General features: G+C 33.0%; 1 protein-coding gene across 1 annotated transcript in view; it reads left to right on the top strand.

Annotated features, from left to right (window-relative positions):
- The window catches only part of rdgBbeta (cytoplasmic phosphatidylinositol transfer protein 1), a 28121-nt gene extending 23976 nt beyond the window's left edge, over positions 1–4145 (top strand). Inside the window, exons 6-7 of the mRNA XM_072520456.1 lie at positions 2472–2631; positions 3909–4145. Of these exons, the coding sequence (XP_072376557.1) occupies positions 2472–2631; positions 3909–4045 (297 nt within the window). The 3' untranslated portion in view covers positions 4046–4145. The remainder of the gene's footprint in view (positions 1–2471; positions 2632–3908) is intronic.
- Positions 4146–20737: the final 16592 nt, after the last annotated feature.

Below are 20737 nucleotides of genomic sequence, written 5' to 3' on the forward strand. Positions count from 1 at the left end.
AAAATAAACAGAAAAGACAATTGTAATAGATAGAGCTAACAACAACCAAAACCAACTAACACAAATAAATAACAAGCAAATCAAGGTTGTAAGCCACTTGTGTACCTGGTTTTCATGATAATTAACACCAGAAAATGCACTGAAGAAATATGACCAAGAACATCAACAACAAAAAATGCAATCGCTAAGCTGACTAAAATCTGGAAAAGCCATGAAATCAGTGCAGGGACTAAAATCAGACTGGTCAGATGATTGGTCTTTCCAATTTTTAATGATTTTCAAATGTTTTTAAAATATTTTCCTTTCACTTTTCTTGTTAGAATTATGATAGATTATGATAGATTTTCCTGCCGAATAGAGTTACAGCACTCTCAAATCTTGGATGTAAGAGCAATAACATCAACAGGCATAGGAAGTGATCATAAATTGATATTGTGCAAAATCCGAATGAAAACACATAATAATAAATCACCAGAATACACCACAAAGATAAAAGTCGAAAGCTTACAGGATGACTCTACAAGATACCTATTCCAAAAAAGAATAACCGAAAAAAGCAGAAACACATATATCACAGAAAGTGGTCGAGTCTAAGAAAGCTGGGCAAAAATTAAGTCTAATATCCTAGTCTCGGCCAAGAAAGTTCTTGGTAAAAGAAATATAAATAAAAATAAATCGTTCCCAAGGCGAAGAACTCCATCGTTTTGTACAGAAGTGAAGGAAAAATGCAAAGAAAAGAAAAAAGCTTACCTGAAATACATGTCAACCAAAACACAAGAGGCATACTATAAGTACAAGACAATTAGAAACGAAACTCAAAAAAGAATGGAATAACCACATAAGTAGAATGGAGGAGACTCGTGTCGTCAAAATAGCAAGAGATAATTCACCAATCGGCAGAAGAAGTATCGGACGACTGCGCAAAAGATGGAGTGACAACCTTCCATAGAGGTATTAATCCGCCAATGAACAAGCAGAATTGATTATAAAGAGCAAGAAGAAGAATAAGAAGAAGACTTTTCCTGTTACTTTTCGAAATTTTCTTTTAATTACCACACCTCTTTACCGTACCATACTATTAATAATTTTATTGTACATTTTGTATTTTTTTTTCTTTTGAAATGATTTTCAAATGTGTTTAAAATATTTTCCAAAATGTATTGTTTAATAATGATATTGGTTTTTACACCATTGTCATTACAATAACTCCATTACAATTATTTTGCATAAAAAGGGTGACAACATGAACTTAAATAATTACTGGACAGTTTGTCTACTCAATCGTCTATACAAACTATACACTAGAATCCGATTGGAAGTAAAATTTGAACTATATCTGTCGAAGAGAACAGGCTAGCTTTGCTTCAACCACTTTACAATTGACCACCTGCAGTACACCTTCCAAGGCACTGGAAGATTGTCGAATTGATCATAGGTACAATATTATAGAATATATATATATATATATATATATATATATATATATATATATAGCAATAATAAAACAACTATAAATCTGCACGGATCTACCAATAAGATAGATATCAGGAGAGGTGTTCGACAGGGAGATACTATGTCACAAAAGTTGTTCTTTACTTTGATTTGAAGTCACTGTAATGATGGCGAGATGCTTAGTCATCTAAGATTCGCACATGATATTGTTCTTATTTCAGATGACCTAAACATTGTCAGTGGTATATTAAACGAATTCAGCGATGCACTACGTAAGGTAGGTCTGAATATTAATTACCAGAAGACAAAATTGATGACGAATTTAGTTCCGAGTACATATGCACGATCACTACGTTCATACGTAGTTCATCAAATTCACATTTTTACATACATTTAAAATTAGGAGAATACATTGATAAGTCATAAGATTGCCAGTCAAAAAGTGGCCGCAAATATTTTTAATTCAATTCATAGCAATTCGTTTTTGACAAATATTTTATTTCGTTCATTTATATTTTAAATAAAATACGCTGCTCATGTCCTATATGCGTATTTTTATATCAAATTAAAGCTAATTATTTACCTAATATGATGATATAAGGTTGCCTGAGAAAAAAGGGTCGAAAATTAGGGTTGGCAGCTGTTAAAAATACGAGGTATCAAAGATAAAATAAAATAGAGTAGGACACAACGACACTGGTTTGTTAAGTGATCATATTTATATTATCATATATCTGTCATAAGCAGAAACATGCTGGTTCTATTTTTTATTTTTTCCTTTCTTTCTTTAAACAATGAAAACAACACAAAGGGCAGTACACTGGACTCCACAAAAACACATTAAAAATTTTTTGGTTAGGGTACGGGTGTCACAACTAGTACCACGTGTGTACAAAAATATATCAGTCTGTTCATTTTTTTTAATGGTCTATATAAAATATAAAAACCTATTAATGCCTATGTCATAAATTACAATGATTTCAATCAGTACTTATTCGCTAATAGAACATAATTTTCAGTGTATAAGAGAAGTTCTTCTCTTGGGCCATAGACAGGCCTTTGCATGGATTGACGAATGGATAGAAATGAATATGGAGGATGTTAGAAAATATGAGTCACAACTACAATCGCAGACTAATTCTTTATTAAAACAGTCAGCAGGATCACCATCTACATCAGGTATGCCAATAGCATGATTCAATCTAACTCGTTTCCATCTAACATAATTTTTATTTTTTTCTTTTAAGCTCTTTTATACATTACATTAAATTACTTTTAGCTCAACAGCAACAATAATCGAAATGAAGCGACTAAAATAAATACAAGCTTGAATGTTTATATGCAACAAAATAAAAGATAAAACTCAATCATTTTTCTTTTTCATTTAATCCGGGTTCTTCTTTTTATTGCTATTTTCCTTTCTTTGTGTTAGTGCCTGTTCCTCTTCTATGATTTTTATTTTTTAACTTACAGTTAGAGATTACCTGTGCCCGATATAATGATTTTTTTCTCGTGGTGTTAAGTAATTTTCACCTTTTTTATATAACTACTCTATACATTCATCCATTTACGCGGTTATACTCTTTTCTGTGCGTATAGTGTGGTACTATTAACTATTTTAATCATTATTCCGTCAAGTGTGATTTTGTCTAATATTTTTTAAGTTATTTCCAGCATTCATTGTTTTACATCCTTTTTTTCATCGAGAGTTATTTGCCACTCAGAATCTGTAAGAAATCGCATAATAGGACTTTTCATCAAAAAATAGTGTCAACCATTTTTTTCGAACAGACATTTTGTAAACAAACAGATTAGGTTAGTAGTATAAGTAATATAGATAATTATAATATGTATGAAAAATACCAAAACAAGTCTAGTTATTGAAAAAATAAAGTTCCACAATTAGCAATTCAATTTTTTTAATCGATTATTATTATGATACCTTTACTAAAAGCTACAACGAAGCGGTGTTCTTATGGAATATGTAATTCTTTATTAAATAAAAAAAATATTTATTTAATACATATTTCTTTATAAATTTATAAACCAGTACGTACGCACTGTCTGTACCAAATCTGTCTGTACGAAAAACATGGCGGCTGATGAAAAGTCCTATTCTATTAGTTTGGTTTATTTATCAAACAATATTTAACAATAGGTGGCATCAGGTGCCTTTCTATCTTATACTGATTTCATATTACCTGTGATTTATTAATTCGTTATAGTTTTTATAAACACGTGTTTTTCTTATATATCTATCATTGCTACATCTTTTCAATATGCGCTGGTAGCGATACGAAATCCCAAACTCATCGAATCTCCATTCAAAAGGGATAACAGAAGTTACTGCAAAAACTACAGAGGCCCTGGTTTACTAAACACCATATATACAATCTATACAAAGATCCTAAACAATAGACTGTACTTTCCGCCTTTGTATAAATTAGGCATTAAAGTTTCAGGTCCAGAAACGTCGTTAGTGGGCGTTGATGGAGGAGGCGATGGAATCCAGGATAAAACTCTATTAGGAACAACACCACCAGAAACACCAAAGACCCCGACAAAAAAGGGATATTTCTCGAATTGGTTTTAAATTGTACTTGTTAAAGATGTAGTTACTCATTGTGCAAAGTTATTTTATTCTGTTGTACATTTTTTATTTAGCTAATTTATTAATAAAGTTTTCAATAATTTTTATAATTTTATTTCTTACGACTGTAGTGATCTCGCAAAAGTTCATGGTCTCCTAGTTTTTTAGAATGCTTTTTTATTTGAAAGGTTATTTAGAGTTGAAGGTAAAAACGTGAATATAGGGTATAAAAAACTAACTGTGGACGACATAAAATGGGAATGGGTCGGAAATGAAACTTTCAAACGAAAAAATCTAGAAATATGGACCCAAAAAACGGCATACAGTAGTGGAAAAAGAAAAAGACGACCCATTATGTCGACGGACCCTAGCGATGAACAGGAAAATGAGTTTGAACATAAATAGAAAACCAAAAAATAAGAATACTTAGGTACCTAAATATTGCGACATGAAATGTACGAGGAATATACGAGGAGGGAGCAATAATTAACCTAGTAGAAGAACTTAAAAAATATAAAATACACATCATACCAATACAAGAAAGACATTTGACTGGAAACAACATTGAAAATATTGGTCCATACACGTTTTATACAAGTGGAGGCGATAGTAGGAATTTTGGAGTGGGTTTTCTGGTACAGGAAGACGTGGAACAGGTAAAACGATTTGTAGCAAAATTTGACAGAATAAGCCACAATTGAAGGTTAAAGTAAGTTTATTGACGTTTCAATTTCCACTTCGGAAATCGTTCTCGTGAATCGATTTGGAATCGAAAACGATTTCCGAAGTGGAAATTGAAACGTCCATAAACTTACTTTAAACTTTAATTGTGGCTTATTCCCATTAAAATAGTAATTACTTTAAAAGCCACATGAAAATAGCTGCAGAACAATATTAAAAAATCTGAAAGAATGTGTGCAATTAGAATTAAAGGAAAGGAGAACATGATATAGCTGATAAATATACACGCTCCAACGGAAGAAAAAGGAAAATAAGTGCAAGATGAATTTTATGAAGAATTAGAGCCATTGTCTGAAGAAATGCCCAGACAAGATATTAAAATTATTATAGGCTACGCTAATGCAAAGGTCGGAAGGATATATATCCAAAGGTCGGAAATATATATATATATAAAAACATAACAGGAAACGAAAGTAAACATGAATACAAATGATAATGACCAACTATTGATTATATTCGCAATTGAAAACAGGATGAAAATAATGAGTACGCATTTCAGGAGAAAAAAAAAATATATAAAGGAACGTGGAAAATTCCGGTATCAAATTAATGAAACTAATCAAATAGACCACATCTTAATACAAGAGAAATTTGCCAATTTAATAACAAATGTGAAAACGTGCACAGGGGTTGACTTAGACTGATCATTTTTTGGTTAGAATTGAAATGGGAGATGCAATAATTAAAAAGCATGGGTAAACGGAAAAAGAAAGTGCAACGTAAATTTAATTTTCAAAAACTGCAAACATTTAAGGTAGGTAGTGCAGGATTATCAAAAGGATATACAAAAAACCTACGTCAAACAAGATAGTGCTACTGTGAGTAACATACAACAAAAGTTCTTGAAAATGACAAACACTATAAAGGAAGCAACGTCGAAGAACGTACCAAAAACAAAAAGATTTAGAAACAACCACTGGTTCGATGACGAGTGTAGAACAGAGTTAAAAAATAAGATCAGATTGATATTAAAAAGTTTGCGATCGTAAAAACAAGACGACCTAGAAAGGTATGCCGAACGACGAAAAAAAGTAAAGAAAATCCTAAGGGCGTGGAAAAGAAAGTATATAGATAAGCGTATTGAAGAAAATTACAAGAAAATGAAATAAAAAATAAAAAAACTTGATAGTGGACGAAGACCAAATATGTGAAAGATGGAAAGAATATTTCGAAGAGATGCTAAATGACGGAGTGACCACTGAAGAATATTATAATGTTCCTGAACCTCAAATAGTAATACATAGCAGAAATACCAAAGCCCACAAGAGAAGAAGTTGAAGAAATAATAAAAGATACGAAAAATCAAAAAAGCCCCGGGAAGATCGGCATTGTGGCAGGGAACTTAAAATATGGAGGAGACGCTTTAATAAACCAACTTAGTGAGCTAATACTAGAAGTGTGGAATGCCGAAGAAATGCCTCAAGAATTGAACAAGTTCATTATAATTCCTATACACAAAAAGGGAGATAGAACTGAATGCGCAAACTATAGAGGAATATACTTGTTAGAGGTAATATATAAACTGCTCGCCTACTTTTACAAAGCCACCTACGATACAATAGACAAACAAATTAATAGAAACGTTAAAAGAATTCAGAATGCCAGAAAAAATAATATGATTAATGAAAATGACAATTAGACAAACCATTTGTGCTGTGCAATGCAACGGTACAGTCTCAGAAGAAATTGAAGTGAAAAAAGGTGTTGGCCAAGGAGACCCGTTGTCTACATTGCTATTCAATATAGTTCTAGAAAAAATTGCAAGGGTTAGTGGGATAAATAGCTCCGGCACTATTTCATACAAAGAGTACCAATGCTTAGCATACGCTGATGATGTAGTTCTCATTGCAAGAAATGGCAAATATAGCAAAATGACTGATTCGGGAAAGCTCTAAAATGGGACTGAAAGTTAATATTAATAAATCCAAGTACATGAATATCTCGAGCAAAAAAAGGAATAAACACCAGAGGCTCCTTTAAATTGAAGGTGGAGAATGAATCAGTTGTATAATATGTAGTAAGGTACTCTTATTTAACAGACATGTAAGGAAGAAACTGAAATCAACCTAAGACTGACCAAGAGCAACAGATGTGCTGGAGCCATGAGCAAACTAAAAAGGCCAAATATATATCTCGAATTACAAAAAAAAAGAGTATACAAAACTATAATTAGACCCACAGTGCTATACGCTGCCGAGACATGGACTATGAAAAAAAACCGTACAGAACAGATTGGAAACACGGGAAAGAAAGATACGTCGCAGAATGTTTAGTAAAAAAGTAGTAAAGGGGGAATGGAGAAGACGAACTAATGCAGAAGTGTAACAATTGTATGCTCTATAATAACAAAAGTGGTGAAAAAACGTAGATTAGAATGGCTAGAACATCTAGAAAGAATGCAAGGTAATAGACCAGTCAAGAATATTGTTTGGAGAGTACCTACATGAGGGCAAAAAAAGAGAGGAACACCAAGAGAGAAATGGCGAGATGTAGTGATGGAAGATGACAGAGAGATGGAAATCAGAGATTGGAAGCTGATAGCTAAGAACAGAAAGCTTTCTTAATTATCCATCCAGCAATGGGCCTAAAAGACCTGTTAACGCTATACATACATACATATCTTCTTCTTTAGGTGCCGTCTTCTTAGCGAAGGTTGGCGATGACCTCTGCAAAGTCTTTCCTATTTTGGGCTTTCCTTATTAAACTATAAAAGTCTAATCCTGTCCAATCTTTGATGTTGCGCAGCCAGGTCATTTGTCGTCTACCCGGGCAGCGTCTGCCTTCTATTTTCCCTTCTATAATAAGCTGAAGGAAGTTATACCTGTCGTGTCTAAATATGTGTCCAAGATAAGACGTTTTACGTTTCTTGACAATTTCTGTGAGTTCACGTTCTCTATTCATACGCCTTAAAACTTCTTCATTTCTAACGCGGTCGGTCCATGGAATTTTCAGCATACGACGAAATACCCACATCTCAAAGCTCTCTAAACGTCGTAACGAGCTGACTGTTAAGGTCCAAGCTTCCACGCCGTGTAATAGTACACTATATACATAACACTTTATCATGCGGTATCTTAGGGACAAATGAAGATTACGAGTAGTGAGTAACTGTCGCATCTTTAAGAAGGTGTTTCTTGCCTGTTCGATTCTACATTTAACCTCTTGTTCTTGGTCTATAGTTTCATGTATCCAACAGCCTAGATACTTAAACTTTTTCACTTGTTCAACTAGATTGTTGTTGACTAGTATGTTTATAACTGGTGTGTGTTTTTTTGAAATTACCATTGTTTTGGTTTTTTTTACATTCACCTTAAGGCCGTATAGTTCTGCTTCTCGCACTACTTTGGTTAACAGAATTTGTAGTTCTTCTTCACTGCCAGCAATCAGTACTGTATCATCGGCATGCCTGATATTGTTCACGATTTTTCCATTGACTTTTATTCCTTCTTGTGCTTCATCTAGAGCATGTGCAAAGATGTCCTCTGAGTAGAAGTTGAATAATAATGGTGATAGTATACAACCTTGTCTAACCCCTCTTTGGATGTTTATGGTTTCAGTATCACCCATTTCAGTTCTGAAAGAGGCGTTTTGATTCCAGTAGAGTTCACGTATTGTATTAATGTCGTTTGGATTCAGGTTCTTTTTTTGCACGCATTCTATTAGCTGATCGTGTTTGACTGTCAAAAGCCTTTTCATATCTATAAAGCACAAGTAGACATCTTTTTGTTGATCCCGACACTTTTGCATGAGAACAATGAAACTGAACAAAGCTTCTCGAGTTCCCATACCGTTTCGAAAGCCAAATTGTTCCGGACCCATATCTTCTTCGCATTTTTTGTAAATTCTGTTATGGATAATTTTTAGAAATAGCTTCAGAATATGGGGCATGAGACTTATTAATGGAATGTCGTTACATTTTTTTGCGTAGTTTGATTTAGGTATAAGCACAAACGTAGACGTTAACCAATCTTGTGGAATTGTACCAGTATTGTATATACTATTGAAGAGTCTTGATAATAGTTCTAAATTGTCTTCTTCCAAAAATTGTATGATTTCACTATGAACGTAGTCAGGTCCAGAGGCTTTTCCGGTTTTCATATTTTTTAAGGCGTATTTTATTTCTGATGCTAAAATGGGCAAGTCGTTATTTTCGATGTTTGTGTATCAATATTTATTGTTCTATCGTCTGAGAATAGGTTTTGTATGTATGTTCGCCATTCAACGCTTATTTCTTCTATTGTGGTCAGGACTCTATCATCCGTGCTTGTTATTGTGCCACACTGACTAGCGTTTCTGATCCCACACATTTCTTTAATTTTCTTATGGAGAAGTCTATCATCATATTTATTCTGTAGGCCTTCTACCTCTTCGCAAGTTTCTACAAGCCACTGTGCTTTTGCTTCCACTATCTTTTTTATTATAAGTCTTTGTATTTCTTTATATTTATTCCAGTCTTTGTTCTTGTGATGTAGTCTCACATTCATCATATCTAATATTTCATTAGTTATCCATGGTTTCTTGCCCCTTTGATTCGTTTATTTAAGGTGGTCTTCAGCTTTTAGAAATACAGTCTTAAGTTCTTTCCATATTTGGTTTAAGTCGTCGGATTCTTCTGGTACATCATTTTCCTTTTGCCTGTTTTTAAGTTCTCGACATCGTGGTTAACTTCTTGTGATATCTTCTGTCTCCTTTCTATATCCTTGAGTAAGCTCATGTCTGATTTCTGTTCTCTCTTCTTTCTTTTTATGCTTTTCAACGTGTTTTTGAATTTGGCGACGACCAAGGTGTGGTCGGAAGGGACATCTGCACCGGGGTAAGTTTTTGCGCTTTGTATGCTATTTCGGTATCTCTGGTTGATCATGATATAATCTATTTGGTTTCTGACGCAATTTTTATCATTTTCTTGTGGCGATTTCCATGTGTATAGTCTGCGCGCAGGTAATTTGAACCATGTATTCATAATAGTAATATTGTGTTCTTGGCAAAATTGAAACAGCCTATCGCCTTTTTCATTTCGCTGACCTAATCCATGTTCTCCAATTATATTCTCAGATCTACCTTTTCCCACTTTTGCATTGAGGTCTCCCATTATTATCGATATTTCATGCTTTTTTGTAAGCTGCATTAGTCCTTGTAGGTCTCCGTAGAACTCTTCAATTTCAGTGTCGGGTTTATCAGTTGTTGGAGCATATACCTGTATAATATTGATATCGATTGGACTTCCATGTAATTGTAGAAGTAGCATACGATCCGAGTATTAGACCACGTTTTTAATGCATTTTTCTATACCTTCGCTTACGATGATACCAACTCCATTCCAATGCTGTCTTTGATTGTTACCTGAGTAGTATATTGTCTTGTTGTCAATTTTCATCGTTCCTGAATTAGGCCTATACATACATATACCTATATCATAAAACAGACTGGAGTCCGAATACAGGAAATAAAATATAACTGAAATAAATGAACATTGAAAATGATGAATAATGATTATGACAGAATATTTATACTTCAATAGAAAGTTAGTTAAAGATAGAGCGATAACTATTTTTCGAAATTTTAAAAATAGTAAAATGTAAGAGAAAGTTAATAAATGAATAAAATCGAAAGAAATTGAAATAAAATAATTATTTAAAGAAAACTAACAAACATGTGACGTTTATAACCTTACAAATGTTATGGGTATTATAATACACTTTACGTCTTAGACGGTTTTTTCCGATTATATAATATTTGATATTTTTCTTTTCAATTGACGCAACCTAACATTTTCTACCGGAAGCTTTTTAGAAGAAGATATTCATTATTTGAAGTTACATTCCAACACAGACTGCAGAAGTAGTGCTCCTCTTTCGTTCCTTGTACCTATCAGATATCAACCCATGGCTAATTCTTGTTTGTCTTCTCTTACTTTTATTTTTACTTTGAAATCACCAACTATCATTGCATAGTGAATTTTTGAATTATAATTAGGTTGCAATATCTTCATAAAATATTTTAACGCATACAAAAAAAACCATATGTGAATATGATTTACTCCTCTACAATCTACATGTAGAAATAACAAATTTTTATAAATTTTGGATATTCCTCCCTTTCTCTGTGTCTTTTTAAATTTTTTACATTTTCATTCAGATAATAACATAAGGTAGCTGTAGGTAATATGTCCATCTAACAAATTTCCTATTATTTTTATGTTTAAACGATAGAAATCTTGATACTAGCATAGTAATACAAATTTAGTGTCGAAATTGTTAAACAGATAGTTCCACATTCACTATACGTCAGCATAGTACCTACATCATTGTTGTGAAAAGTCGCCATTGTAGAAGCTGGTTATTAATTCCATAAATTAAAAAAAAAATCGTAACTCGTTCTACCTAATAGGTAAGTTTTTATTATAATAATTGTACTTACATGTTTTGTAGACCTTAATAATCGTATACATGTTCTTGTTTTAGTGTATAGTTTTTGATTTATTACATTTTTTCGTAGACAAATATCAAAATACAGTGTTGAGTAATATGGCCAGGTGAAAAGTAGGGTTATATGGCCATGGCCATATTTGTCTTCCTGCGGCTAATTACTCTACAATAAATATTTTTCTTGCTGTATCGATATGATTTCTTTTGTTACAGAAATCAAAAATGCCTCAGTGCCAATGCAGGGGCCTACGAGGCAACTGGACCAAAGACAATTTGTCAGCAGCTTTAAGAGAGGTGGAAAATGAAACCGTAGTTAACACATCTAGTCGTACATATCACATCCCAAGGCGGGCACTTCGACGATATTTAGAAGAGGAAAAGCAAGTTAAGTCTTGTCTAGGACGAAAAACTATACTTACAAATGCCCAGGAAGCAGAATTAGTTCAACATATTATCCGTCTTTCGCAAATTGGATATCCACTTACTGAAAGGGTACTTTGTAAGTGTGTATATCGGTATACAGAACTCAATAAAATCCCAAATCATTTTCAAGAAGGAAAAGGAATAGCTGGTCCTTATTGGCTACGTGGTTTTATGAAGCTAAATCCTCAAATCAGGCCTAGGAAAGCACAAAACTTAAATCCGGCTAGGCCACGCTCCGGCTAGACTTAATCAATTTATTGTAAAAGATCATTTTACTAAGCTGGAAGGTATTTTAAGAGAAATGGACATAATCGATAAACCCGAACGGATATATAATGTAGACGAGAAAGATTGCAGGTTAACACTTAACCATCAGCAGAAAGTTTTGGCACAAAAAAAACGAACATGGACAAAGTATTACCATCGTTTCTTTTGGTAATGGTCTTGGTACAGTAATCCCTCCAATGGTGCTTTTTAAGGGTAAACGTAGTAAGCCAGAATGGGTTGACTCATTACCTCCAGGTGCTGCTGTTCAAATGACTGCAAAAGGCAGCATAAATATTCAAACTTTTTCAGTTTGGCTTCAATACTTTGCAATCTTTAAGACTGCTCATCCGTTGTTTATCAAATTTGATGGTGCAAGATGTCACTTGGATCACACTATTGTAGAAACTGCCAAAAGATACGAAATCACTTTATACTGTTTACCTAGTAATACTACTCACGAGCTCCAACCAATGGACAAAGCTGTATTTAGAGCTTTTGAATATTACTAAGATGATGAAGTTATGAAATATTATTCTATCCATAGGGATCGTGTTATTACTAAACAAAGATTTGGGGCAATTTTTTCGACTGTTTGGGACAAAACAATAACACCATCTAATATAAAATCGGGTTTTCTTCAACAGGAATTTATCCATTCAACCCAGAAGCTATCCCAGAGATAGCGTTTGCTCCTAGTACTATTACGTACCAACATCCCGTCTGGACACTAATAACAGCAACTCTTGTCGTCCCTCCACTTCGGGTATTCAAAAAAAAATTGTCCGCAAAAAACCCTTTTTAGACACTGATAGTAGCTACTCTGACTCATCCTTTAGTTTGCATGACTCTAGCAGCGATGAAGTTATTGATTCAAAAGACGATCAGAGTGATTCCTCAAACATCGATAATACTTCATTCACAAGTATGCTCGAAACTCCTGAAAATGCAGCAATCAAGAACAATATCAAAAAGCCAAGAAAACTAGCTATCAATAGTCGAGCTCAAGTCAAGGTGTTACTAAAGATTTATTCGGTAGCTGCATTAGAATAAGCGATTCAGGAAATATCGATGCCAATACGTATATTACAGATGGTAATTGAAGTCCTTGTCTGCTAAGAAAAGGGAACAAAAAAAACAAGAATCTTGGTTCTGCAAATTATGCAAGGAAGACAGAATGGTAGATATGAGACTTTGTAGCGCATGTAGCACTTATGTCCACGAAAAGTGCATGGATTTCACAGCCAAAGACAAAATTGATACATTCTTATGCCCTGATTGTGAAAAATAAGATAATATTAAGTTTTTGTATTGTATTTGCGTAACATTTAATAAAACTGTTAAAAATTCTGAAACTATTTTATTGTTTTATATGTTAAGTTTCATAGTTAGAGATAAAAATTTACTTATTGTAGAGTGATCATATTGCCGACACCATGTTGGTAATATGGCCAATAGCAGTATTAATTAATTTTTTCTATAGCCCTTTTTCCATCCCAATTGTCGAATAAAGGCCTCTCCCATTTCTCGCCATTCATCCCTGTTGTGTGCTAGGCGTTTCCACATTGGTTCTGCGACTCTTTTGATATCGTCGCTCCAGAGCATTTGAGGTCTTCCTCTTGGTCTCTTCGCATCGTACGGTCGCCAGTTTCCGACTTCTTTGTTTCATCTACCATCTTCGAGACGTTCGTTGTGTCCAGCCCATTTCCATTTTAATTTAGCTGCTTGTTTTGCGGTGTCCTTTATTTTTGTTTTGTTCCGGATTGCTTCGTTCGTTTGCCGATCTATTAGTGAGATACCAAGCATCTGTCGTTGAGTTTTTCGAATCTTGTCCATGTTCTTTTTTGTGAATTTCCAGGTTTGAGCTCCGTAAGTGAGAATGGGAAGGATACAAGAATCGAACACTTTGGTTCGAAGGTTTTGGGGTATCTTTTTGTCTTTCAGTATGTATGAGAGTTTTCCAAATGCGGCCCATTCCATTCTTACTCGTCTGCTTATTTCGGTAGTTTGATTTTCTTTGTTTACCTTGATATTCTGACCCAGATATATATATATATATATATATATATATATATATATATATATATATATATATATTATTCTTCTACATGTTCCACTTTTGTTCCTTGGATGGTTATCGTCGGTTGATCATCTTTATTCGACATTAGCTTGGTTTTACTCAGATTCATTTTCAGTCCTTTTTTTATGCATTCCGTATGAAGCTCAATCATCGTCTTCAGTTCTTTCCAGCTGTCGACTATTAGTACTACGTCATCTGCATATCTTAGATGGTTTAAATACTTTCCGTTTATCGATAGTCCCTTCATTTCCCAATTTAGTGATTTAAAGATGTCTTCAAGTGCGGCAGTAAATAGTTTTGAAGATATGGTGGTATTTTTAATTACGTCATAAATATCGTATTTTTATCAATTTTTGAAATATTATAAAAACAATATATATTTAGATAACTCATATAACTGTAATGACAGTTACTTTTTAAAAGACATATATTTGGCCACAAATACATAAAATATAATATTTACTTTAATTGGATAAGACCTTTAACGCTAATGTGTTAAACGAAAAAGTCGCTATAAAGTTATATACTCTTTTATGTATTAAACAATATAAATTAAAATATATTTCCGTCCTTATTTTTCTTCACAAAAGTATAAATTTATGAACGCCTCAAGTATTTTTCTTTTCCATTTCAGCAGTTTAAGACTCTATTTGTTACCGTGCAAACCTAGACATCCTGATTTATAGAACATGCGTCCGAGACACTATCCTTGATCTTTCTCAAACTGCAGCTCATTAATTTGCCGTCAAAAAGTTGCTGGTGTCGCGGTGTAATGGTCGCCGTCCCTGATCTCCCGTTGATAGTTCCAGTTTCTGTGCCAGTCGGCCCCGCCTCCTCCACGCTTTTCATTCACCATCGGCTCAAACTCAGAATTTTCCATCCATCTGCTCTCTCACGACTCTTAGGACTGTCCTCTAGACAACTACGGTCAGAAAAGTACACGCGGGGTTGCATAATGATGCTTACTCTGACAGGTGTTTTTGAAATGCAACAAAAATTATCTTTAGGGAATAGTTAAATAATACAGATATTTAGATAAAATATTGCTCGGAAGTTATTATTTCAGTTTAACAATAATCTTTGAGAATTAATGGAGGGGTTATCACAAAGAAATTTAAAATATAGCTAAAAATGACAACACTGCAACATTTGAAATAATAAAACATTAAATTGTCATCTAATTAAGATTAAACCTAACACTAACAACAAAGAATAACCAAACAGTATTATTATGCGCAAAAATTGTATTGATCAAGCTCTATATTATTAAATATTAAAATAAATTTACAAGAATTCTGATTGTATAAAACCAATGAGAAATATTTCAAATATGCAAAGATATTATGACACAATAAATACAGGGTGTATTAGAAAAGTTTATAAATAATTCTCATAGACCGGATGGTAAAAAAAGTCAAAATAAAAGATATATCTTGCATATATTTCACGAAGTATTGAGTATTCGTTTTGTTACTATATGTTGGCTAACAATATTCTTCTTATGGGGCTCTATTAAATTAATGAATGTTGGCGAAATGTTTCTCTATTCTCTGCTGTTCTTATTAGTTCCTCATATTATTTTTTTTTTATTTCAAATTACATGTCTCGGCTGCTGTGGCCATTGACACGAGGAACTGTATTACAGAAAACAATAAATTAAGGTACATTGATATCTAAAAATAGAAAATAAAAAACTAGCAGATGAATACAAAATTAAAATATAGATAGGTGATACAATTACAACAGGTGATATAATTTACAGTTTTTAAGGAACTCTATCACATTAGACATATTGTTTTTGGAATTTAAGATATCACATAAACTTCCGTGGATACCATGTTTGATCCGTGCTGCTGCGTACTGGTTACATTCCACAAGTATATGGTGTACACTTAGACGGGAGTTGCAATATTGGCAGTTTGGAGGTTCTTCCGGAACCATCAGATATCCGTGGGTTAGCCGGGTGTGCCCAATTCTAAGCCTTCTGATGATGGTCTTCGATTTTCTTTCCGTAGAAAAATTCTAGGTCCTAAAATGTTTGGTTGGATGGACTTTAGTTGGGTAGTGCACCTGTTCCATTGATTTTGCCATATTGAGGTAGATAACTTTTTAATTTCAATTATTATATCTTGAAACAATTGGCATTTTTCATCTGTAAGGTCAGAGCGACGTGCTTCATTTGCTGCGTGGTCAGCATTCTCATTTCCTTTAATACCAACATGTGAAGGATTCCATATCATCGAAACCGAAGTGTTGGATTTAGCAAGTGCTGTACATCTTTCGTGGATCTCATTAACTAACGGATTTGATGTGTAGATTTTTCTAATGGAATTTATGGTTGATAATGAATCTGTACAGATTGCTAAGTTTTTGGTACCCTGCATTGGAACCTCTAGAGCTTTAAGTATAGCGTAGAGTTCTGCTGTGAATATACTGGTAATCTTGGGTAGTCTATACATTGCTAGTCTGTTATTTGTGGAAGTAACAGCACATCCGACACTTTCTTCGTCTTTAGATGCATCTGTGAATATTATGTTATCAAACTTACCTCTATTAATTATGTCATTAAAAGTTTGTTTCATGAGTATCGTGGAGGTTTCCATTTTCTTATATCTGCACAAATTTACGTTAAAGTCAGGTAATATTTTTAGCCAAGGTGGAGTATTGGGCTGATTAATGGGGGTGGTAACATTTAGGTCAAAATTTTCTAAGAGTGGGAATAGAAACTGTAGTGATGAATTGGCAGTAGCTCTACTGTGTGCTCCTGTTAATTGAAAATTTTTAATAAGTTGGAATGATATATTATTTGGGTTTGCAGAGACCTTAGCAAAATAGGAGTTTAGTAGACATTGTCTTCTAATATTTAGAGGGGGTTCACACGATTTGACATATATGCTTTCTGTAGTGCTAGATCTGAAGGCTCCAAGGCATATTCTTAATGAAGTGTTTTGAATTGTATCTAGTGATTTTAAATAAGTTTTAGGGGCAGACATATATAATATCGATCCATAGTCTAACTTAGATCTTATTAGGGCTATGTATAAACTTAATAGGACTTCTTCTTCGGCTCCCCATTGTCGATTGGCTAGTGATTTTAAGAGATTTATATTTTTTGAGGCACTGGCTTTAGTTTTTTCTATATGTCTCTTCCATGTTAATTTTTTGTCGAAAATTACCCCTAAAAATTTGTGATTTTCAACTACTTGTAGTGGATGCTCTTTTAATTTTATGAGTGAAAGAGTTTGTTTATATTTTTTGCTAAAGTTAATCCCTTTAGACTTTGTAGGCGAGAGGCTAAAACCAATGTTGTTAGACCAGTGAGAAATGTTATCAATAGTATTTTGCAAAAGAGTGCTAGTGGAGCTTGTTACTTTACCCGAGCAGTAAATAACTAGATCATCCGCATAGATATTATGTTTGACAGGGGGTTGTACTAAGGAACTAAGGTTGTTAAGAAGCAGTAAAAATAAGGTTGTGCTGAGGACTGATCCTTGAGGTACTCCTGTCTCCAGGATATATGAGGGAGACATTTTACCATTTGCAGAAACTTTGAAACTTCTGTTAGTTAAAAAATTCGCAACAAATAGATATATGTTTCTAGATAAATTAGACTCTAAGTTTTTCTAGAATTGCCGGCCTTGATGCTGTGTCAAAAGCACTTTCTATATCGAGTGAGACAGTTATAAGGTCGTTTCTATTAGAGAATGCTTCTATGATATCGGATTGAAGAGTGATAAGATTATCCATCGTGCAACGATTTGGACGAAATCCTGATTGAGCGGTATTGATAATATTATGTTTTTCAAGATACCAAAGTAAGCGTTTGTTGACAATTTTTTCCAGGAGTTTGCAAAGTGTGCACGTTAATGAGATGGGTCTAAATGACATAGTTGTATTGGCAGAAGTATCATTTTTCTTGAGTGGAATTGTTATAGCTTGTCGCCCAAGTGTTGGAAATTGGTTACCTAGCCATATGTTGTTGTAGAATTCTAGTAACTTTATTAGGGTATCTTCATGTAGATTTTTTAGGAATATCGATGGAATGTCATCCGGCCCTGCAGCACTGTTCTTTAGGGAGTTAACAGCTTCGACTAATTCGTCGATTGTTAGTGGGAGATTGACAGGATGATCATTGGAATTTGGATTCTTACGTACAACACCTTTATTTTTTATGTTTGTTGGTCCAGTACAGTTGTTATCAAGTTTAAATTTATTTAAATAGTATTTGGCAAGTGTGTTTACAATCTGCTGGTCATCAGTTATGACATTGTTATTTTTTATAATGGCTAGAATTTTGTATGTTGTATATCTACCTTTCATCTGTTTTATTTTAGTCCATATTTTTATAGACCAATTTTAATGAAACTGGTTTAATAGATATTATATTACGAGCCAAAGAATATAGTTTGATATTGATTACTATTATTTTAACAGTAATCCTAAAAATTATAAATTAATTCATTTCAAATTCAGATGTTATAGACTGCTAGAATCTTAATACAACCCTGTACGATTATATAAACATCAGGTTTCACGTGTTCTCTGCATGTATTTGTTGACACCTACTTTTCTGTTAAGTGAATTTAGTATAGTTAATTTCGGCATTTTAAAATTAAAATAGTTCACAAATAAGACAAGCTCGACTGTTACTGTATAGATAGATAAATGTTTTTTTAGTTATTCATTAGACTCGAACAGGAAAAAAAATTATTTATAATGCACTTTATATCTTTTTAATTAAATAACGATCTGTCGAGCGATATAAATACCGGCAACGTCGATGTCGATTTTATGACCGCGGTTCTCCAATAGCATGTCGCTCCAACTTCCGATTCTCTTCAGCCTCCAGTGTTTGTCGTGCTCTCGCCCTGTTTATACGTTTCTCCTCCAAACCAGGCTCATCTGTTCATATACACAACCATCTCTAATCTACTAAGTAGTCATCATGAAGACGTCTTCGTTTTCGCTCAGGGTTATGAGGAGGGTAAGGGTTGGATGTCCATGTCGTACAAGCTGCTTCTTGTTGCCAATGCAAACAACTGTCTCGATGTGCTTTTGATGTTCTTCGATGTTTTAATCTTTAATTTAAAATAAAAGTTATTAAAAAAAAAATAAAAATAAAAATCCCCATTTTGTATATTTTATTTATGACAGATAACAAATGCTACCTGTTGGATTTAATCATTAGGTTGTAATGGTTTTGACTGTTAACCTAATGTAGAACAACAGTTAGCATAGTGAATGTTTCTATAAAAAATAATTTGTCGATAAAATCAATCTTTATTTACGTTGATTCTGTTTAAAACAATTGCTTATATATTTTATTATATTATATCTTTATTATTCTATAAGTATATATATATATATATATATATATATATATATATATATATATATATATATATATATATATATATATATATATATATATATATATATACTTATAGTTTAATGACAGTGAAACATTAATTGTGTACGTTGCTGTTTATTAATGGAAATGCAATTAAATTTATATTTAATAAGTTGTTTCTTCAGTCCAAAGAAATATGAATACAGGGTGGTAATTTTTTCAGCAAACAAATCAGAAAATTTAAAGAACGTGTGCCCTTTTCTTTATTTAAACTTTTATAACATATGTATTATAAATTCATTTGAGCAAGGTTTTGCATATCACTTCTATAAATTTTATTCCATTTTGTGAGCATGTAATACATGGTATTCTGTAAATTATGTGATTATTCTACAATTATTATTGTTGATGTCATTATTAGTTTTTAATAAAAACCCACATACGTGAATGTCAATATAAATGTATATTATACAGTGAGGCACAAAATTATGGAATAAATTCATTTTTTCGAGAATTGCAGACAAATCCTGAATAAGTCTGATTTTTATTTTTGAATTATAATTATTTAGCGTATATTATTATACTAACGATGTTATCCATTTCAAGGTTATTTAATTCTCTATTCAGTGATATAAATATTAACATAATTATTTGAATTAACTTAATTTACACAACAAGAAGTGTGTCTATAATTTATTTAATGCCAAATAGAAAAAAAATGTTAATTTGACAAATGCAAATGATTTTTCGCTTAAATTAAATAGTATCCATCGACCTCTTGTATATATATGTATATATACATATAATATATTATTGTATTTGAAAATCCAAGCAAGGGACAGACCGACAATCCAATCAGAATGACGCAGAAAGCTTGAGAAGGTCGAAGCCCTTTAAGGGCTGTGGCACCGTGATGATGATAATGAAGAAGAATCTTTTTCTTCTTTCTTCTTGTATCTAAGCTTTAAAGCCTGTTTCTTCTTCAATATTAGCCTCCTAAATTGTTTAAATTATCGCACCATCTTTTTCTTGGTGGCCGATACTTATTCGTCTATTTGGTGACTTATCTCGTGCCATTCTACTAATGTGTTTGTTCCACTCCTGTTTTCATTTTGTCACCCATCCATTTATGTCTTCTATATTACATGCTCTTCTTATGTTTTCGCTTCTCGCTCTATCCAACAGACCTTTCCCTGATATTCGTCGGAGTATTTTCATCTCTGTTGTTTCTAGTAGTCGTCTCGTTTTAGATGTCAGGTCTTGTCTCTGCCGTGTATGTTAATATAGGTCTAATTACTGCTTTATAGATTCTTGTTTTTGTGTCTTGTCTTAGGTGTTTGTTTGTCCAGATTGTCTCATTAAGAGATCCCGTCGCTTTACTTGCTTTTAAGCTTTGTTGTCGTACTTCTTCT

Source organism: Diabrotica undecimpunctata, chromosome 1 (genome assembly GCF_040954645.1).
Source record: "Diabrotica undecimpunctata isolate CICGRU chromosome 1, icDiaUnde3, whole genome shotgun sequence".
In the NCBI taxonomy this organism is placed as follows: Eukaryota; Metazoa; Arthropoda; class Insecta; order Coleoptera; family Chrysomelidae; genus Diabrotica; species Diabrotica undecimpunctata.